The 22,955-nt window shown below is 42.6% G+C and overlaps 1 protein-coding gene across 6 annotated transcripts in view; it reads left to right on the plus strand.

The window, feature by feature from the left end:
- The window catches only part of LOC310743021 (SITS-binding protein-like), a 33,662-nt gene extending 15,389 nt beyond the window's left edge, over positions 1-18,273 (plus strand). For all 6 annotated transcript variants that reach the window (XM_083573067.1, XM_083573066.1, XM_083573065.1 and 3 more), the window contains 5 exons: positions 814-1,082; positions 2,121-2,257; positions 7,264-7,385; positions 8,981-9,160; positions 17,923-18,273. In XM_083573067.1, the coding sequence (XP_083429193.1) occupies positions 814-1,082; positions 2,121-2,257; positions 7,264-7,385; positions 8,981-9,160; positions 17,923-18,096 (882 nt within the window). In that variant the 3' untranslated portion in view covers positions 18,097-18,273. The remainder of the gene's footprint in view (positions 1-813; positions 1,083-2,120; positions 2,258-7,263; positions 7,386-8,980; positions 9,161-17,922) is intronic.
- Positions 18,274-22,955: the final 4,682 nt, after the last annotated feature.

A 22,955-nucleotide genomic window follows, 5' to 3' on the forward strand; every position in this document is an offset into this window, starting at 1 on the left:
GCAGAGGCGAAAATATGCAATACAGTCATAGAAAGGAAGCTATATGGAGGGGAAACTTTTATCTTCATGCCATAAGCTCAATCTAAACTGGGTGTGTGAGTGTTGGGTCGCTTACAGCGACTTTTAGGAAAGTAAAATCATGGCAGGATACCTAATCATTGATTTCCCACATCATGTCTAGTAAGGCCCTTGTAATCAATAATCAAGCTGTACCTAAATAATGGTTCTTGGGCCTATAACCAATTTCGGGAAATTATAGCTATACTGTATCTTCAGTGGTGTCTGCAAAAGAAATATATTTCAGGCCATGTTTTATTAAGCAATGTAATGTAGCAGGCTATCATTTTTTTAAAAAATAAAAATAAATCTATTGCCTAATAAAATTGTCTCAGTGCCCATGATACACATAAATACAGAGTGATGCCTTTGTTTTGAAAATGCACATTAGCTATAAAATATTCTATGCTGTGTTCATATGATTCTGCTCAGAATTTGAGGCAAGGAGTACTGCCATTCGGAGAGCATAACCTTGAAACCAAGTGCTCACAAATGGTCCCTGCACTCCCCTTAATCTGGCGCTGTCAACTATTAGTTTAGGCAGGGAACATCCAATATGGTAGCTTCTAGATATTGCTGGATTGTAACTGCTATCATGCCTGACCATTGGCTATGCTGTCTGAGGCTGATGGGAGTTGGAGCCCATAACCTTCTGGGGGCCCCCACATTGGTTACCTGCACATGAGGTGAACCAGGAAGTCAGCCTAGCCCTTTATGCTTCTGCTGTTCTCTTCTGATGGCTGTTTCCTATTGCAGGTGCCGCTGCTCACCAGATGGAAAGGGCAGTTTTCTGCTCAGCTAAATGTAACCAGCCGGGCTGCGGTGCTCTGGTACATGGACCAAGTGAGCCTCTTGAGGCAGCGACTGGGAGCAGAGTATTTGGTTTTTGAAAGTGGCGAAGGCAATTGGTTTATGGAGCAAGCAATCCCACCTCCCGCAGAACTTGGAGGGGATAAGTACATTCACATTTTAGCCTCAATGGCAGCTGCATTGGGAAACTCGTCAATAATTAGCGCTGGCACGAGGTTTGTCTCAGGATAACTCTCCTAACTGTCTGTTTCTGAGGGCATCCTATCAGTATGCACCATCTCCTGCCCCTTCTTTTTATTTCGTTAAAAAATATTTTAGGGGAAATCTCACATCCCCCTTTCACCCCTTTCTCTGTCCTTGTCATTTGCTGCTGGTGCTGCTGTAATCTGAAGGAGAACTCGTGGGGGACAGTATGAGCTAATGAACAGAGGCATGGATGTGCGTTCAGCATGGGCTCTTCCTTTCCAGAAAAGTGGCTTCAGCTTGCATGAACTGGGTTGCCATATGTCCTCCTTTTCCAGAGCTTGTCCTCTTTTTCATGGGTGTGTAAAATGAGAGTCGCTGTGGTCTAAGCCACTGAGCCTCTTGGGCTTGTTGATCAGAAGGCCAGCGGTTCAAATCCGCGCAACAGGGTGAGCTCCCGTTGCTCTGTCCCAGCTCCTGCCAACCTAGCAGTTTGAAAGCACACCAGTGCAAGTAGAGAATTAGGTACTGCTGTGGCGTGAAGGTAAATGGTATTTACCTTCCTGTTGCGCCAGAAGCGGTTTAGTCATGCTGGCCACATGACCCGAAAAGCTGTCTGTGGACAAACACCGGCTCCCTTGGCCTGAAAGCAAGATGAGCGCTGTAACCCCATAGTAGCCTTTGACTGGACTTAACTGTCCAGGGGTTCTTTACCTTTTTTTAAAAAAGTAGAAGTTGACAGGTGTGTCTTCTTGTTTGCTCTTCAAAATATGGCAACCCTGGCATGAAGCCAAGCCACCAGCTGCTATGTGACAATGCGTCCTTAGAACTGTCTATGACTTTGATGCAATGCTGCACCTGTGCCTTAAGTTGGCCTCCCTCAACCTGGTGCTCTCCAGGTGTTGTTGAACAACAGCTCCCAGCGGCTCCAACCATCATGGCTAAGTCAGGGGTTATGGGAGTTGTGATTCAACAACATCTAGAGGGCGTCAAGTTTGGGGGAGGCTGAATGATTACTGTGCCTTTCAATGTTTCCAGTTTGACTCCTGGTCTGTTTCTGCTGCTTCTAGAGCCAGCCACCTGCCACTCTTTCTCCAAATGAACCCCCGCCAGTCCGACTGGAGCTACGCTGGCTTGAAAGGGATTATTCCATCGGTGCTTCATTACAGTCTTCTTGGTTATAACTTTTTTATTCCGGATGCAATAGGTAACGTTATTTTAAGGTCAACTTCTCCTACTTCTTCTTAGAATCTGTTTTATAGAAGGGCTGAAAATGCCCCTGAGAGAAAAGGCCAGATCTCATGGGCAGAGCCCATATGCTGTGTGTTAAGAGGCCCCAGATTCAATCCCTGGCATTTTTGGGAAGGGCTGCAAAAGACCCATGTCTGAAACACTGGAGAGAAGTTGCTGGTCAATGCAGAGTCTTGATCAGCTGCCATCCAGATGTCAGGCTGCAACTCCCATCAGCCCCAAACAGCAAGGCCAGTGGTCGGGGTTGATGAGAGTTGGAGTCTAACAACATCTGGATTAATAATAATAATAATAATAATAATAATAATAATAATAATAATAATTTTTATTTATACCCTGCCCTCCCCAGCCAAGGCTGGGCTCAGGGCGGCTAACAAGCAATAATAAAAACAAGTTGAATGAATACAACTTAAAAACAAGATTAAAATACAACATTAAAATATTGGTGAAGGGCTTTAAAGGTCAAAACCAGCACCTTAAATCTGACCCTGTACTCCACCGGGAGCCAGTGCAGCTGGAAAAGCACTGGGTGAATATGCTCCCATGGCAGAGACCCCGTGAGGAGCCTCACTGCAGCATTCTGCACCTGCTGGAGTTTCTGGGACAGCTTCAAGGGCAGCCCTGCGTAGAGCGAATTACAGTAATCTGGAGGTGACCGTCGCATGTATCACTGTGGCCAGGTTGGGACAGGAAAGGTAAGGGACCAACTATTTGATGCGGCGAAGGTGGAAAAATGTCGCCTTGGCTGTTGCTGTAACCTGTGCCTCCATGGAAAGGGAGGCATCAAGGATTACACCCAAACTCTTAACAGAAGGCAATGGCAGTAATTGGGCCCCCGCAAGAGAAGGGAGTTGGAAGACACTATGTTGGCTACTGCCTCTCTAAATAATACTGTTCTAGATGGACCATTAGGCAGCTTTCTATGCTCCTGCAGGGGAGATGAATGCATATAATCTGCTCGCCTAATCAACTATGTTCATGAAAGCTACACCAAGTAGAACTTGAGGAACATCAGTGCCTGAAGTTCTGTTTGGTGCACCATTAGATTTAATTGATTTTCTGTTGACAAGAATTGGCCAGCACATTTCTTAATCATTAAAAAAATTAAGCAGGAATTGCATATACATTCAGTTCTGCCGAAATTAGAGGGTGGTGGTGTTGTTGTTTTAAAAGTATATAGAAATAGAAGTAATGGCATCCCAGCTTCATTCATTTGGTTAGCAAAAGCCCAGAGGCTTTTGGACTGCAACTGATTTGTAGCATGGATCACATCGACCCCATAGCTCAGCGATTAAGCGCATGCTTGGCATGCAAAAGGTCCCTGATTCAGTCCTGCACACAGCCAAACACCCTTAAAACCTTTTAAAGTTCTTGTTTATGTTGACGCTGATGTAATGAACTACATGCAGCAGGTTTAAATTTCTTCATTTCAGACTGCAATGTAAAGATCTGGATTCAGCATTCGAAGTTATGCATACCTGGGGGGAAACTGTGTAATGAGAACAAAGTTTCCAGAGCAGTCCATTTGTAAAAAATCATTTGTAAAAAATCATCTGACAAATGGGAAGGCAGCTTGGACAACCAATCTTTCTCTTCCCCTCTTCCACCTGTACCCTTTAGAAAGTTGATGAGCCCTAGCAAGCATTGAGGGCTGTGCCATAAGGGACTGCAGTGAGAGAGCCAAATTCCCTGAAATCAGGTGGAGGAATTTTGCACCATTTGTACAGGGCTCCCGTTTTGGGGCAATTCTCCCTTCCTACTGCAGTCCTGTAAAGCCCAGACACAGTGGCTTTTGGGGGAGGTACAGTATACTGAAGAAGCCAAAAGTGAAAACATTTGCTTTAAAACTTTAATATCTCTGTGTTATTAGTTACTGTAATAAATGTATGATATTAGGCTTGTATTTGAGCAAGCAGAAGGACTTCCGTTATATAGTTGGACTTCCCCCCTACCCCATGTGGCACCTAAATCTGTTCTGGGAGTTCCCCCAGCCCTCTGGAGCTGGTTTTGGGATAGCATGGGACAGAAGTCCTGTTGCACAAGTGGAAGTAATTGAACTCCCATATTTTTTAGTTGAATATCACCCTTCTGGTATTGCATCTAACTGCATTCCTCTGGGAGCCAGCACTTTCTGAAGTGCTGTGTGATGCCTTAAAAATCCTATCTGTTGCTTTGTGTGCACACACACACACAAACACACACACACACGTACATACTCATAACAATATCTATGTCTCTTAGAAGAGGAGGTAAAATTTTGTGGCAAGAGATATAAAAATATTAATAGTTTTTTTTAACAATAGACTTGAACCAATGGAACCCTGTAGTAAATCCTTCTTTTCGTGCTGAAAAGAGGGAGCTCATGCACTCCTTGTTCTCACAGTGAGCTGTCACTTTTGATAAAATGTGAGGCTGTTTCAGAACGAAATATTCTGTTTTGGAAAGCGATTCCCTTTTCTGAAGGAATTGGGCTCCTTAAGCCTGAGGCAATATTTTTAATAAGAATCCTCTCTTGACCCTCACCCTTTCGCCTGCTAGCCAGCACCTAGTATTTCACCAGGAAATCTGCTTGCTCCCCTTTGCAGCATGCTTTCCTTATTTCAGTTTTCTGCTCTGATGGAGGAAACCTGTGTTATGATCTCCAACCCCCTTCAGGATTTATGAAGCTAGATGAAGCGGTGTCATGTCACATTACATGGCGAAGTATTTTGGATGTGTTAAAACGCTATATAATCCAGGGTGGGATGACAGGACACAATATTTCCTATTGCAAGTGATATTGGCAGCATCTGTGGAATTGCTTTATTTTTCTGTATATGCATGGATTTTAAGATGGTCTCTGCAACCTGCTAATATAGATGGGTTTATGTTTCAAGGTTATAGTTCATTCTTCCCATTTGGCAAACAAGCTGTACGGGTGTACTCTTCAGCATCTACCTTCTGTGGGTGGGGATGGGGCAGAACTTTTTTGGCACAAGGCTTCCCAAGACTTCTCAGTCTATAAGTGTCCCTTCACTACATTTCTACCTAGAAGATGTTTCTTTCATGTTGGATTAAGAAGTCATGTCTCTGCAGATCATAAAAAGATTTAAATTTATGTATGTGGGGGCCTGACACTTTTCTGTTTTGATAAAGAAACTATGCAGCTGGACAACAAATAACTTCCTTGCATGAAATTTTAGGTCAAGGTATCCAGTGTGGTGTTCCCAATATGCTTTTGGCTCCAGCCTCCATCAGCCTCAGCCAGCATGGCCAATGGTCAGGGAAGGAGGAAGTTGTAGTCCAACAACATCTGGAGGGCATTATAATTATAATTATTTATTAAAATTGTATACCGCCCTTCATCTGTAGATCTCAGGGTGGTTCACAACATAAAACGCAAGATAAAAACACAAAATACATGATAAAAACAAGAACAAGAAACACAAACCAATGAACCCCACCCCTCCTCCTCCCACAAACCCATTTAAAAGGGAAATAAGATGTTAATCAGCCAAAGGCCTGGTTGGGTACTCCTGCATAGTTAATGTGTTTCAAGATGCCCCTGTGGTCCTTAGTTATAATGTCATAGACATGGGGTTTTTCCCTGGTTTTTTGTGGTAGGTTGGAATGGTCCCTAAGAGCCGCCCAAACCCAATCACTTGCACTGATGTGAATTTAGCAGTTACCAGGAATAAATGAGATACACAGGAGTAGGGAACGTTTTCTTTTCAGGGTCTTTAGTACAATATTATGTATTTTACCTGCTGTGTCCATGGTTTGCCTTCCAGGCTGCTGACTGTTGATGTTATAATATGCCAGCAGTCAAGCTGCTAAAGCAACGAATGCAAAGCACGCGCCAGAAAGAGAGATGAAAGATGTTCTTTCTTTTAACAGATTATCTGGATTGCCCACTATTTATACTATGTACTGTTCCTTTCCAGCTGGAAACTGCCCCCCATTTGTTTCACATCTCAGCTTGAATCCTTCATAATGTACTCCAAGCCAATTACATTGTTTTGTGTTAGGAGTCAGATGGTCAGAAATGTTGTTTCTCTGTGAAATCTCAATATACTCGGTGTCCCCGTCCCCGTCCCCCCGCCACCCCACTTTCCCACTGCTTTTGAAATTCTTCCTACAACTTGTGTTTCCAGAATGCCAGCAATGCCAAAATGTGAGTTGGATCAGGCCATTCTTCAGTTCCATTTGCTTTGAGCCGTCGAGACTGTTTAAGCATCTGGCATGTGTCTTTTTGAACAACGCTGGCTTCTCTAGCCTCTTCTTTCTCCCTTTGGATCTTATTGGCTCCTGTACCAGGAAATAGGAGACAGAAGCCACTTCCAAGCTGTCACTCTTTTGTGGGGAATGGCCATAGCTCAATGGTAGGCCATCTGCTTTGCATGGAGGAAGACCAGGTAGAAATGGGAATGTTCCTTTCCAAGACCCAGGACTGCTGTTGCCGGACAATGAAGACAACATTGAGCTGGACTGACCAACATATAATGACCCCCTAGCTGTAAACCAGCAAATTTAGATTGTGCAGTTAAAGTGGTTGTGGTGTTCTTGTGCAGCAAACCTGCTTCCAACCCCCCTGGAATTTTCGTGATAAGAAAAGTGGGGGGGGGGGCTAACACATTGAAAATGATTGTGACATGTAACTTGCACACAAATAAAGCAGCATGAAGTCTCAATAAATAACAGTGTTGTAAAACATTCATGCAGATATTGTGCACCTGTATCAGGATGAATGCTCAATTAACTGGCTGTCTGGAAGAGCCCTGGGATGAAGCTATTGTATTTTAACATTTTGTACTATTGTATTTTAATATTTTGTTGGATATAAATAACAATAATAATCTATAATATATCATTAATATAACCTGGTCGTTCCTAAATTAATGGATCAAAGATTAAAGTTGAATTCTAAATATTTATAACAGTTTTCCTATTGCCCAACCATTTTTATTTGTTTGTGCTGTGCAGGAGGAAGTCTTGCAAATGAATTTCTGATCGATGAAGAGCTATATATTAGATGGCTGCAGATTGTGACTTTCCTTCCTGTGATGTCTTTCCGTACTCCACCGTGGGTCTGTTGTGATGACTGGGTAGGTATATCAACTACCACTGGTATGCTAATGATACTATTCTGCTCTCTTGGTTCCCGAATTCTCTCCCTAAGTTCTTACTAATATTTTTTATCTCCACAATGTCTCATTTTGGATGATTCACCACCACCAAAGTTTAAGGTGGATTAAACAGTATACTCTGTATGTCTTCTCTGAAATCATCACTTCCATCTTCCTTAACACATCATCAGTACTTTCATCCAGGACTGGCCCAAGGCATTTTGCTGCCTGAGGTGAAGGACAAGATGGTCCATTTCACATACAGAAGCTAACTGGACCAGCAGTTGAATCTTAATCTAACACTGGTGGTAGGACAGGGTCCTCTGCCACACCTGAAATAGCAAGTCAGCTTATGGGAGCCAGGACATGCCATGTAGCATATATAGCTCTGTCCTCTAACATAGGGGCTTAGTAGGAGCAGCAAAGTGGCTGTAATTGCTGTCTCTCCACCCAACGTCTGCTACCTAGGGAAGCTGCTTCACTTTGCCCAAAGGTAGGGCTGGCTGTGAGCTTCAGTTTTGCACATGGGGTGTGGGTGGGTGTTATGGAGAAAGGGAGGGAGAGAGAAAATTGCCTCTGTGTTGTTTGTCAGCAAAAGATTCTGGTGCCAAATCTTGCAATATTTTTCTTCTTAACACTGCCAACATTTGCTTTTTCTGATTTCATAGAAACTCTGGTTCAAGTTCTTGTACTTTCTTGCCTCAGCTATCACCAGGGCTTTCTTATACCTCATCTTAAATTCTTATTTCAGCCCTAAACTCTGCTGCATACCTTGCTCATGGCATTCTACCATTCACAGTCTTCTTTTTTGCTTCTCTTAATCAGTTCAAACTACCCCCTCCTAGTTGCTTCATGCTGTGTGCCCCATCTCTCCTTTCTAATTCCCCTTTCACATTCTTTCTCCCACTATTAATTCTGCTTATACTAATCTTCTTATCTTAGTCCTTTAGCTATGCTCTCTTAGTCCTTTAGCTATGTTCTAGAGCTCAGTTGAAACTTCAAAGAAGGCAGTTTTCTGAAAAAAGAAAGCCACCTTATAGAATTTGCTCTAAATATTCTATACCAATTTGTTTGTGGTTACTGCCATTCTCCTCCTCTCGACACAATGCTGGCTACGGAAATAGTAGTAGTAAAGACTAGCATGATAAGAGACTGAAGAGATGATTTTCATCCAAGCTCAAGGATGAGAGACTTAGATAGGCTGGGATTACAATACCACTAAATTCATATTTTCTTGGCTACTCTGGGTTGGATTCACCTAGGCATCCCTGTTAGGAGAAGACCTGTGCAAGGACTTTTGCTTATAGAACACAGCTCCCCCCCCCCCTTGTGCACACTCTGAAATTGGCTCAGTTGGAAGAACCCCCATTACAGCACACAGTGTGGGGGAGGGTGGAATCCCAGTTGTGGAAGCTGCAATGCTTGTGCAGATGGAATGATTAAAAGTGTGACATTGAATTCCACCCTCTGTATCTACTCCCTTTGGGAGAACATAAATCAAACTAAAATACCTGCTTCTCTATTGTCTTCTCCACAGCGTATTAAAATAATATGCTGAACTTCCTTTCTTTCAGGTGCTGAATCTCACCAGGAACTATGTTCAGACACATCAGAGTTTTGTGGTGCCTCTTGTTGAAAAATACAGCAAGGAGTGGCTCTCTGTAGGATACCCTATTTTTCGACCTGTATGGTGGCTCAGCCCCACTGAGTCCATTACCTTTACAATTGATGATGAATTTCTCATAGGAGATGAGGTAAGAAATAAATTTTACCCCAGCACGTTTTGGATCAGGAAGGGCATCTCAGGGACTGAATATTTTCTATAAGGCATTTGGATTTATATTATAGTACTGAACATTTCAGTCTCTACGGGTTTTGAAAATTCATGTACTGTAAAGTTACGAAGGTAATATAGAATACTTGATGATAGAAAACCCTCATAAATTAAAATTGGCAGAAAACATTTATTATAGCTAGAATTCTGAAAACATGGAAGAATTAACTTTGCTGAGGAGGAATCAGCATGACTTCTGTAAATGGAATTCTTGCCTCACTAAACTTTTGGAACGAGACACATTTAGACTGTCCAGTCAAAATGTAAAATCATACAATGATAGTGATGGAAGGTACCTTGAACATCACCTGCCCAACTTCTTGCTCTGTGTAGGAAAACAGAGACATATGTGATCCAGTGGACATTATATATTTGGGGTGTGTGTGTGTGTGTGTGTGTGTGTGTGTATATATATATATATATATATATATATATATATATATATCTGTCTGCCTCTATCTCTATCATCTTCCTCCCAAATGACTCCTACAAAATGTTACCAGAAGGTTCCAACATTAAAGCATTAAAAACAGAAAAGAGACTAAGAATAAAAGTGTATTACTAACAATGGATGAAAATCACCCATGAGGTCTTCCAATGATCTGTGTTGGGATCCATGCTGTTTAACTTAATCATGAAGGACTCAGAGTCAGAGGAGAACAAAAGTGTAGAAGATGACACAAAGCTACTCAGGATGGTGAAAACCCAAGCTGTGTGTGAAAGCTTTCTTCTAACTGAGAAAATAGGCAGTAGAATGGGCGATGTGATTTGGTGCAAGGAGGTCCAAAGTGATGCTTGCTGGGACATGAAAATCCTAATATATGAAGTCTAACTTGGCTGTGACTATTCGGGAAGGGGATTGTGGAGTCAGAATGGAAAGTTCATGAAGAACAGAAGCTCATGTAGTGGCAGTGTGTGGGGAAACATAAATCACATGTTAGCTTTATGTTTGATCCCCTAAAAAAAATAATCCCTATCACAATGCTGTTACATAAATTGGTGGAATGCCTATATTTCACTCCAAATAAATACTACAGGACAGGAGAAAGATACAGAGCAGGCAAGTAAATAATCAAGAGGCTGGAGTACCCACCACATGAGGAGAGTCTAAAAACTTTGCATGTGGAGATTTTTAAGTTTACAAAAAGTCAAGGAGGACATGATTGAGATGTACTTATTGTATTGAAAGAGGTGGGGGGGGGAGAGAGCCAACCAAGAGCCAAATTTTGATTTAAGGTTTATTTGGCCCATTAACGTCTTGTGCTTGGAAAAATAGAACGGATCTAAACGGTTTCTACATGTCCAGACATCTGGCAATTTTAGCGTCAATACATTAAGTGGGGGTGAAGGAGTGGCTAACTTCTTCATGTTCAGGGTCTGATGTATTTTCCAGACAATGAGCGGGATGCTGATGGTATAAAACATACTCTAATACTGTAAAGGACTGCAAAAAAAAATTTGTTGCAAAATTTTACTTCTGTGTCAAGTCTGCCTGGCAAGCCAGATAAAACTGCTTTAGGGTCTAGATCTGGCCTGGCAGCAGCCCATTATCCATCATGAGGGTAGAGCTGCAAACTGGATTCCTCACAGGAATGCGACTGTGATGGACATCAGAAATGGAGGAGAGATATGAATATATGATCAATTGTCCAGCTCCAAAGGTTATAGCATGCTTTCTTTATAAAGGTGCAGGTATCTGACTTGTTTAAGGTAGCATCCCTCAGAATCTACTCATAACCTAAAGCACAGGGTCTCCACCAATGGTCCCTGACTAAGTATTCCAGAATGTTGTCCCAGTACTCCCCAGCTATAACTTGCTATAGAAAACAACACTTTCTCCCTGACTTTGGCCTGTCAGATATCCATCCCCGGCACACACAATAGTCTGTTTTGCATGGTGCAGTAAGGCAAAGTATGGCTTAGGAGGACTGCAAAAAATTTGCAGGCTCCTGGAGAATGTCTGATGGGTCAAACTTTGGCTTAGCTCAATGCAGCAGGAAAAAGGGCCAGGGAAGAGCAATTGATTCTCAATTTAACAAAAAGCTACCTAATTCTCACTTCCAGAAATGATGTGTGAATTGAAATTGGCACTATTCTAAATTTTGCAATGCAGTTCTCCAATCAATGTGTAAAATAATTAAAAATAAATGCATATATTGGGGAAGGTGTGCATAAAAATGTGTATATTCATAAAAATAACACAACAATGCATTAAATCAAAGTGCAAAAATGTGTGTATTAAATAAAATTGCAAACAAAAATGTGTTTATTAGGAAAAATTCACACTAAAAAGTTGATGAATCTTCATGAGGGTTAAAAAAAAGAAATATGAAAATTAGATGCAGAACGTGGAGAATTGAATTTAAGATTTGAAAAAAAATGAGCAACAGAGAGAAACCAAAATGAGACAGATTCATGCATCCTTCCATGTAGTTTGACTCTTCCTGTCATATGAACCAGGCCACTGTGACCTCCTTACTAGGTCAACCATTAGGTCAGAGAAGTAAATAGCACTTTTAAAACTTTCCCTTTCAATGTCGCCTCTTTCCAGCCACTACCTCACATTTATCATTCCTCGCTGGTTTCCCACCATTGCCTTCCCTTTGGCAGAGGGTTCACTGGAGTGATTGTGATTTATGTGACATTTTCCACAGCCACACAAAAGCCCAGCAACATCAGTATTTCAACCGGCAGGTTTACAATGCTTTCAGCAAAGCAAGCAAATGCCTACAGTACCAGAGTGAAATATGGGGCTTTCCATTCAGTGACATTGTAGATCTCACTTTCACTTCTCATATTTCCTCTCACGCTTCTTTCCATCTTCACCCCACTCCCCCTTCTATGGCTCCTACTACTGTCATCCTGGAAAATCCATCACCCATCTGTTGGTTTACTTTAGAGTCTTCTACAATAGTCTGGGAAAGCCTGTTGGACGTAGCTGTATCATACGCTTTTTCTGTGTGTGGCTAGTTATGCAGGAGGTGATGTTTTATGGGGCATTCTTAGTTGATCAACTTGATTTATTATAGCATGACTGGCTGCGTCTCCAGTGAAGCTTCTGGTTTTGTTTTGTTTTTGCTAGCATGGAAAAACAACAACTTTCACCTGTATAAATAAAAGACAAAACTGAGGAAATGAGGATACTACAAGAACATGTGTTCTGCTGATACAATAATCACAGATTACGGTGGCAGGCTTTAGAATCTACTTGATAAAGTTCTACATTGGTGACTGCCCATAGATTATACCCAAAGGTTCACCTGTTAATTCATATGACACTTTTCAATAAAAACATGCTGAATCACACATTATTCCTGAATCACTGAATCATGGTCTGCCCCGCCCCCGTAAATAAATGAGGTGGTATATTATAGGCATTCAATACGACAGTCTTTTCTTCAATGGACTGAAACCCTTTGGAGATCAATAGCAGTTAGAGGTCCATTCTGTGAAGACCACTTTCCATATCAACTCTGTTGTTTGGGTAACAATCTAAGCACATGTCTCCATTGATTCTGTTGAAGCATGATTAGTTTCTCCTTGGCCGCTTGTGAAAAGGAACTCTGGATTACATTGATGGAAGTTTAGGAATGATGGGTCGCAAACAGACCCTGGCCCAAAGAACCACTGAAACTGGCTGGGGTCACACCGTTGTTTGCTCAATAAGCTAGTTCTTCATGTTGCTCTCTTAGTGACGGTGGCATATGGGTATAGCCAGGAATTTTGTTGGGGGGGGGCAACCAAAGTTGTTGAGCTTCCCCATTGAAGCCTGAAGCCTGTGAATCCAGGTGAACCACAAGAGGTGGTTGAGAGGGGTATTTGTTAGAAGAGGACTGAGACATCCTTTCAATATGCATTGGGTATGCATCAAATACGCATTGGGTATGCATTGGAAGCACCACATGCATAGCAAAGCCATTGGACTGTAGCAATCATCTTGACTTTGCACTGGTCATAATGAAACCCTATAACCTGCCCTGTATCCTAGAAATGTAGGACAGTGACCATAACTCAGAAGGTCTGAGGTTCCATCCCTGGCATCATGTCCTCTGCCTCAGACCCTGAAAAGTCACTGCCAGTCAGAAGAGCAGACAACACTGGGCTAGATGGGCAAGCAGTCTGACTTGGTGTAAGTTCCTATATGAGATTGGAGGAAAAGAATGCAAATAAAGAACTATAAAATGCTGCCCCCTTTTTTGTCCACTGTAAAATTTAAATAACTATCTCCTCCATATGTGTGTCTTTACATGTTGGAGAAGAATCTTCCACCGCTCTAGGAATACCCAGCTCCTTTTCGCTATGATGCCATTGACTTGGGCAAAAGGAGGCATGGGTGGTGGTACTAGCTGTCCACACCTAGAGGCATCTTGAAACAAGGAAGACTGTTTATGAGATTGATTTCTCTGAGATGTTCATGCCAATGATGCCTCCAAGTATTTCAAATCTTGTTTGTCTAGATTAATAAGGCAATTGGGTGCTCCGTTAATGTTATAATCAATTAGCATTAACAAGCAACGGGAAATAAATTAAAGAGCAGTTAACATTCTAATTCCCTTTGCTGTTAGCATTTCAAATACAGCCAATATCTAATTAAATCTTTTGAAGCACTTTCCTATTTGCTGAACTTATGATTAATGTAAAGACTTAAATATTTCTCCCAGATCAAGGCAACGACACATTGATCTTTAGTGTCTTTAGTTCTGAGGCTGGTGCATGGTAGGATCTAAAGTGTTGCCTTTAATCATATTAAGAAGACTCTCACTGAGGGCTCATTAAGCGCTCAAAGGGCAATGGAGTTTTGTGTGCATTTGAGGCCTTCTAAAATTTACAGTGACTGTTTTAAGAAGAGCAGTAGTTGCCTCATCACAATCTTTTTGATCAGTTATTTCTGCTTTGATGCTTTAAATTGTCTTGGTTACTACTGTATTAGAGAATGTGCAGGGTTAGGATAGTCTTTTCTCCTGTACTGTCCAAAGTAAAATGTGAACCTCATCCAAGTGTGATCCTTGACCTTCCGCCCTTTAAAATGTAAGATGTAAGATGATTGAAAATCCCTGCATTTACAAGGGAGAAAGGTCCAAGACAAAAACAGGGGTAGGACTGACATCATGTGGATACTCCTACATGTTGTTGCCTTGTAGACAAGCCCCAAATACAGTGGCCACTTCTGCAAATGGCAACTCATGTGAACAGCCGAACGGTATGAAAAATGTAGGCAACCTAATATCTTCTGTGAAGTGAAAAATCACAAGTGAGTGGAACAATGAGTGTGTCTGGGTGTGGTTATTCTTCTTAGACAATGTAATTTATAGAACTTGGAACATTTTTAGTGGGTATGATACACAATTCTCTCTCGTGGGCCTGCATGTTTCTCACTGTATTCTGATTCACATAACTGAAAACGGCTTTTGCCTGATTGTGACAAGTTCCATACACCTTGGAGCAGACTATGTAGACGTGCAAGTAATCAGAACACTTGCTCTCACAGACAAATGGACTTTGGGCTGACAGCGAGGGTGTAGGAACAGCTAGTTACCAATTAAACCTTGTGGCAGATGGTTGCTCAGCCACCATTGTGTGGAACATACAATGACCTTGCTACAAGTCCAAGGGCTAGTTTCAGTCCAGATGACTGATCTTCCTAGTCAAACTTTGATCTTCCTAGGCAAGGCAGTCTTTGGTGCTGCTTGGGAACATCTGAAGATGACATCAGTTTCACTATCAGGTGTTCTGCTTTGAGTCTAGCTGATCCAGCCAGGTGAACAAAGAAGCAAAGCTGCAATGAGGCAGAAGGGCAGTGCTTTCTTAAATGGTACGGTGCTACCTTGGTTCTCAAACTTAATTGGTTCTGGAAGTCTGTTCCAAAACCAAAGCGTTCCAAAACCAAGGCACACTTTCCCATAGAAAGTAATTAATCTGTTCCAGACTTTTAAAAACAACCCCTAAAATAGCAATTTAACATGAATTTTACTATCTAACAAGACCATTGATCCATAAAATGAAAGCAATAATCAATGTTCTGTACTATAAAATAAATAAGACAGTATTGTAGATGATAAAAATTAAAAAAAAAAAATCTTACCTGCAGTGATGATAGTCACTGTTTGGATGGGGGGCTTTTATCCATTTCCACAGTCACACAATCAATCAATCAATCAATCATAAAACAAAAAGCAAGCCACAGTCACAAAAATGAAAAAGCCACACAAACAAAAACTCAAAAAAATAGCAAAAACAAAGTATCAAATATCACTGCAAACAGAAACGGAAGGCTTTAATTACGATGGGGGGAGGGGACTTAAATTAGCTGTGCAAGGGTAAAAATGGGAGGGGAAAAGCCTCAATTTCGATGGGGGGAGGACTTAAATAAGCAGCGCAAGGGTAAAAATGGCAGGAAAAAAGCCTTAATTACTATGTGGGGGACTCAAATGAGCTGCGCAACAGTGAAAACGGAAACTCAGGAGCACATTCGGCTTCCGAGGCAAAGTTCGAAAACCGGAACACCTACTTCCAGGTTTGCAGTTCTGAGTTGTTCAGGAACTAAGCTGTTCGAAAACCAAGGTACCACTGTACCAGGCTTGTGCTTGTGTCCTTGTGATCTTTAAACATTAGTAGTAAAACACAGAGGCCCCAGAAAGGGAACAAATCAAGTATGTCAGAAAGCTGTCATCACCTTTGCATCTGTACATGGAAATTCTGTGAGTGAAAGAAATATAATACCCTTGTGGAACGGAGACATTAGTATAAACATTTATATTGACTTCATATTTTATTACCTTTGTTTATGGTTATAAACTCAGGAATAGGTGGCCTTTTCTGGTTATATTGGGGCTAGTTAAGATATTCTTCTGTGTCAGAATCCATTCCAAGTCAGGTCTGCACTCCAGAATCCCACTGCCTCATCTGATTCAGTTAAGTGAAACAGATACTCATGACCTGTCCTTAATTCCATAAGGTGAACTGCAGCTCCAGAAGGGTAATAGTGTCAGCATCAATTACAGGTTTCTTATCTGTTGCATAGAGGCCTAGGGCAAATGTCCTAGCATCGCTGTACCAAGATCCTTGTTCTTGGAAGTAGGTACATTTTATTGGAGGTGAAATGGAAATCATGGCCATTTGTAAAAAGCCATTACACTTTCCAACATGAAAGGCTCAGAGCTTTGACATATATCAAGTCCTGAGACCTTGATGCTTTTATATTGATTTCAGTGGATGTATTCAGCTTGCGACAAATAAAGGTGGCCATTTCCCCACTTTTGAACTAGACGTGATGGCAGCAGGACCTAGCTATGAGTATTCCTGACTCCTAAATTGGTGCCTGGGTCAATTTAAAGCATGGCATCAGTGGGGGAATTAAATATCCCCATCTATGCTTTTCCAGGTGAATTTGAAATGTGTTTTCCTCTTAGCCAGTGTTCCTTTTAGCCATGGAGGTCCACTAGGAGAAAAATCAAAGGGGTTTCAGAGAAAAGGCACAGGCAGCAAAAAAGGACATTTTCCCACTTTAAATCTGCTTTGCACTTTATAGAAATGGAGCAGCAGATCCATTTCTGTAAACAAAGCAGGCCATCATTCCACTAGTTTGGCCCTTGCATTTTAAAAAGAACATAAATTCAATTTCATGGCAAACATTATTTGTGAAATGCAGCCTACGGTAAGCTGACAAGTGGAATCTGCACTTATAAGATATCATCACATATCTCCCCCCAGAAAATCACTTAAATGGGGCAGCGGGGGGAATCTCTAAAATTGAATCGGACAGTTTCCAATGCAGAAATATGGCCTGCATTAACAAGAAGAGATCTTTTCTTACGATACAGCTAATGCAAAACCAAAGATTGGACTAAGAACATCAGGCCTTTCTGCTGAGCGGCTGGGATCCAAATTTGTGATAAAAGTTCAGTTCTGAAAAAACAACGTAATGTGTTTGCAACTCCTGGCAATACCAATTAAAATAAGTATGGACTCAGACTCAAGTCTGTCACTCATAAAGAATCTTTCATGAATTTGGAAAGAACCATTGTGCTCTAATGATGAACATTTGTGCACTTTACTTCCTTAGAACTCAGCATTTTAAAACAAACCAAAAAAAGGCTGCCCTCATCTTCCTGGAACCTCTCTTTAGATCAGTCTTTGCCCAGTTTGCATCAGTCTTGGAATTCTTTTAAAGACATTTGTAACATCTTTTCAAGATTTTTTAATCGTTTTATCACTTGTTGTTTGCCGCCCTTGGATCTTTTGGGAAGAAGGGTGGGATTTTAATAGATGGCGTCAAAGCAAACTTTATTGATTTCACCGTTATGATACAAAGTCATTATCAGAACAGGTAATAGTGTGCTGGTTTAAAGTGAGCTTTACTTTATCAGTGGGGCGACGGCCACTCTGTAGCCAAGGCGGGTGGCACCCTGGTCCCAGGAAGCCCCGGGCAGGATTGCAAACCCTGCCCACCTCTTGGAGGGGCTGAGCAGAAATCATCAGTGTTCTGATTACATACTCTAACGGCAAGGCTACAGCCCTGGTAGAGCACATGCTTCACATCCATTAGATCCCAGGTTCAATGTCTCATGCCTCCAGATAGGGCAGGCAGGCAGTGTCTACGCAACTGAGCTTGATGGACCAATGGTCTGAGTATAAAGCAGTTTTCTATGTTCCAATGCCTCTAACTTTTCTTTTTCAATCCAGGTCCTTGTTGCCCCAATAACTGAACAAGGGCAACGTCAAAGAGATATTTACCTGCCCAGAGAAGGTCAGAAGTGGAAGGACATCAACACGGCGCAGGTGTTTGATGGAGGGACCTTCATCAGGAACTATTCAGTCTCTCTCATGGATGTGCCTGTTTTCGTTAAGACTTTCTAGATTCCAAATCTGACTCAGATCTCAGAAGGTTTCCCTGTATCTCAGAGAAGGATTGCCAACAAGAGCATCCATGTTGACAAGGAAGTTCTCTCTTTTTCTGAAAAGAGTTTCCAGTCCACTGCAACATTTCCAGGATCTGTATATTGAAAGAACTATTAAATGTGTGCATTTAAAATAGACTTGACTCCCCACTGTCTGTTTTCCAAAAATTATAAAGTTCTCCAAGGGCTTCTGGTGGGACTACAGCAACTGCTACAATTTTGTACCTTAAACCCCCAGGCCTGTTCTCCTCTTTGCAGAATCTGTTGAAACACCCAGTTTGCAGGGCGGTGTGCTGGTCCCGGGGGGAGGTTACTGTGAGGCGTGGTCAGAGTCCGGTCCTGGGTCGAGGGTCTGGAGACTGTCCACCAAGGGCAAAGCGGGGTCCAAAGCGAGGAGCCGGGCAAGGTCAGGAACTCTGGAAGAACAGGTCTGGGTGCTGGCAGAAACAGGTTTCCAACGACGTTGCTCCCGCAACCTGGGCTGACTGGCCTTTATCTTCTCTGAGGCCAGGGGCAGTCCCGGCCCCCAGGTGACCCGCCTCTCCTGGCCTTAAGGCGAGCACTCCTCCTGAGAGAACCCAGTTCCCTCCGCCTCTCTGCCCTGAGCCTCTGCAGCTCAGGAGAGGCTGGAGGGTTACTGGACCCAGGGGGGGCTCACCTTCCCCTGACAGGGCTGGGAGAGGCGCACCTGTAGGCAATGGGTCCTCAATCACCTCCGGAGCCAGAGTGGATTCATCTGGTGTCTGCTCCTGAGGATCCGGCACAGGTGCAGGCACTTCAGATTCAAGGCCCTGCCCCGGCTCAGCCGGCCCTGGAGGCGGGGACTCCTGTGCAGGCTGGGATTCCTCCGGTTCAGCCTCTGAATCAGTTTCCCAGGCCATCACAGGCAGGGAGTGGTGAGTAGGATGATGGATCTTAGGATGATGGGGAACCTCAGGCCTTGGACTCAAATGTGGTCCTCAGAACATTCTACGGGTCACACCCCTCACTGGCCAGGCTTTCTACCCTGCTTGCGTGCTTTTGCCTGGCTGGAATGTGTCCCTGAGCTCTGATAATGCTTCTCACTTGTCTGGATGGAGGACAGAGAGGAGTATGTGAGCTTCCTGTCCAAAAGTTTACATTTGTGACTCCACTCACATTTGCCTCTGGCTCTGCCCCTGCTGGCCTGTGGTCCTCAGAAGGTTGCTCAGAGGGAATACTGTATAGCCATTGGGGCTGAAAAGAGTTCCCCACTCCAACTTAGTCCTCCCCCCTGCCCCCCTAGCAGATTGTTGTTTGTGATGAAATCCCATGGCAAAATGCAGTGTCTTTTCCAAGACGGATTTGATCGTTTAGGATATTTTCCATAAATGTGTCCAAAATTTGGTTGTGAAAAGAGAACGGACTTTGCAAATTAGGAGAGGAATTCAAGGCTGCCTACCTGTGGAGCAAAAGAAAGGGGAGGGCAATTGACTTTGTGGGTGTGACTTAAAAAATAAAAATAAAAATGTTATTTGAGGGGGGGAAAGCAGAGGGTTGTTCTCATCATTTCATGAACCTTTCAGCATTTCTCTTTTTAGACGTTCTTTCAAGATTGTGTGCTCCCCTTCTCCAGTGACAGAACATACATCTCCCATTATTTACTTTTGTTTTGAAAGCTATCAGCTGACTATTTCTCCCTTTCTCCACTCAAAACAAACAAAACAAACAACCACTGGTGCTGGATTGGAGCTTGGTCTAACAAAGCAGTAAAAATAAAATGTTTTATTTCATCTGTAAATCCTGTGAGGGATTAGCTGTCTAAGACGAGCATTCCATCAATATGAGTTTGAAAAAGTGATATGATTTTTTTGGTGAAAAGTTTTGTTTTTTTAACTGAGATGCACGTCACCTTGGGTGTTTTTATGAGGCAAAAAGGTTATGAATAAACTTAATAATTCTGACTTACATGAATCAATGCACCTTGCTGCTTCCAAGACCCAAAGAGCAAAAGATCTAGAAAGCCACAGCCAAAATTATTCCTTTTCATGTTCAAGAGCCATCAAAGCACCTTTCTCTTGCGGCTGATTCAGGTATCAGAAATGGGTAATGCATTGATTTGCAGCATTAGCACAAGTGGAAGGTTGGTGTTGCTGATGAGAGACTTCAGATGACCTTCCAACGCATGTTTTCGTACAAAACATGGGTCTGACAGAAATATTCTTAAGGTGCAATCTTATCCCCTCCATGGGAGCTGCCTCTGACTAGACATGTAAAGGATTGTGCAAAAATTCTAAACCGTACAATTGTAGACTTCCCACAGCAACTATCACACTTTGCCCACCAACCTCTTTTTAAGCAGAGGTTGGCTGGCCATCTGTCAGGGATGCTTCAGCTGAGATTCCTGCATCATGGATGATTGGACTAAATGACATTCAAGGTCCCTTCCAACTCTACAATTCTATGATTCTACCTCTTCAGCAGTGGTACAAACTGGGCCCTCAGGGTGTGGGGGAAACACCTTCTCTGTGATGCAGTGTAAATCAAGCAATATAAATTACAGGGGGTGGACACAGTTTAAAAACAAGAAACCCACATTTCAAGCTCTAGCCTCAGAAGAAGAAACTTACATTAAAGACACAGACTTCAAGTTATCAACAAAACATCTCTCAGAAGTGCAATCTAGAAACTTAAACAATGACATTGACAAACCAGCATTCTCGCTCTTGCCCTGTTTTAGTTGCATTGGGTGTCCTCAAAGCTCCTTTGCTTAGGCAGGTTATGGATGAAAGCCTCAATTGCTGCCTTTTCCTCTTCTCATACCCAACCTTTATCCTTTGCACAATTTCATTTTCTCTTCTCCAGGGGCTTTCTTTCAGTCCTGTTAACAAATGTTGTGTAGTGGAGACATCTAGTGGAGAAATATTTCTTAGGGCTCCACTTTTCATCCCTTTCCCCTTCATCTATACAGTGGTACCTCGGGTTAAGTACTTAATTCGTTCCGGAGGTCCGTACTTAACCTGAAACTGTTCTTAACCTGAAGCACCACTTTAGCTAATGGGGTCTCTTGCTGCCACTGCGCCACCGGAGCAGGATTTCTGTTCTCATCCTGAAGCAAAGTTCTTAACCTGAAGCACTATTTCTGGGTTAGCGGAGTCTATAACCTGAAGCGTATGTAACCCGAGGTACCACTGTAATTCCTCATGGTGTAAGAGTTCTTCCCCCCCCCCCCCGAGGTTTATCTATTCGTTTACATTGTAAAATAAACTGAAGAATTATAGCATCAAGGCAACTAACTGCTTATGTAGTGCAGTCCCATACATGTTTATTCAGCAGTAAATCTCACTGGGTCAAGAAGAGCTGACTCGCTAGCCTAGTAAGTCTGTTTAGAATTGCAGCAGTCTTATTCAACTGACGTGTAGAGATTTCCTAAAAACTAGTTGTCACACACTAAAGAATGACAGGCTAAATAAATAATGTCTATTTATCACCACAGATTAAAAGACCTAAAGCAGCCCTTTGTAAAATGTGTTCCTTGTTCCTTTTTATATTATTTGTTGTTTCTAGATTGTTAGCTGCCTTGGACTTTTGACAAAATGGATCTTTAAATAAACACATAATAGCAGATCATAACAAACACCCGCAAATCTGTCCACCTAGAGCAGGAGTTGATCTATTGCCAGCGGAGAGGAGCCATCTTGGAAAGCTCCAGTTGTTGGGCTCCAGCTTCTATAACTCCCTGCCAGCATGGCCAGTGGTCAAGGATGATATGGGTTGTGGTCCAATGACATGTGGAGGGCCACAAGCTTCCCATTTCTGCCATAATGGGCCCATTGCCTTTCAACAGGGGTGGCTAACCTGTGGCCCTCCAGATGTGGCTGGTTTACAACGCCCATAATCCCTCACCACTGACCATGCTGGCTTGGGCTATTGGAAGCCTTGAGTCCAACAACATCTAGAGGGCCACATGTTTGCCAGCTTACCCTACAGTAACATCAGAAATTAGCACCCAGGTCACAGTGTAGTGAAAACATGGCAAGGCATTTATGAAACACAGTTACGGCCTATACACATCCAAGTCTTCCAGCCAATTAGCCCCAGAATACAGCCTAAGGACGATATCAGACAAAGCTTCACTCTGGCCTCCAAGTGGTATGCTTTAGATCTGATCAAGATAAAATTACAGTACTCTGACAGACCTTTGTTGAATCCCCTTGCCTAGTCTATTATCATAGTTTTTCTACTGCCTCACTTCAGATTGAAATTTCCTGCCAAGGGCCGCACACTTGCCATTGCTGCTGCAGTTGCTACTCTACTTTCCAGCCCTGGTTACGATATTAAAAATACTACATTGCAATGTGAAACTGCAATGGGCACTACAGCTAAGTGCAATAGGCTATCAAGGCCATGCCACATGGCTGTGCACAGCCTTACATGGAAACAAGGGTTAGGGATATTATATGTGGCTCCCCCCCCCGTCCCCCCCATTCCTGCAGATGATTTCCAACTGGCCTGGCTATCGTAAACAGCAGGGAAAACACAGTGTGTCAGCTACAACGGGGCAGGGTCCAAAGTCAAAACAGACAACAGCCAAGAAAATCCAGGAACTTGGGAGAGAGGAGGAAAAATAATGTGGGGGAGATGGAATGTGACAGTGGGGTGATGTTTGGAATGGGAAAGCAAGGATCTAAGGGAAATGGGGACTTTCTGATCCTCCAAAATGCCTACAGTCATCCCTAGGAGCCATTAAAAATAAAATAAAAGATGGGTCTGCATTAATCCACATCAAAATCCAGGGTTGATTTTGACACGGTAGCTAAGAGAGAATTAGCACTGCTGTGCTGTAATTGTTGTTTTTAA

Source organism: Podarcis filfolensis (genome assembly GCF_964270895.1).
Source record: "Podarcis filfolensis genome assembly, chromosome: 1".
Taxonomy (NCBI): Eukaryota; Metazoa; Chordata; class Lepidosauria; order Squamata; family Lacertidae; genus Podarcis; species Podarcis filfolensis.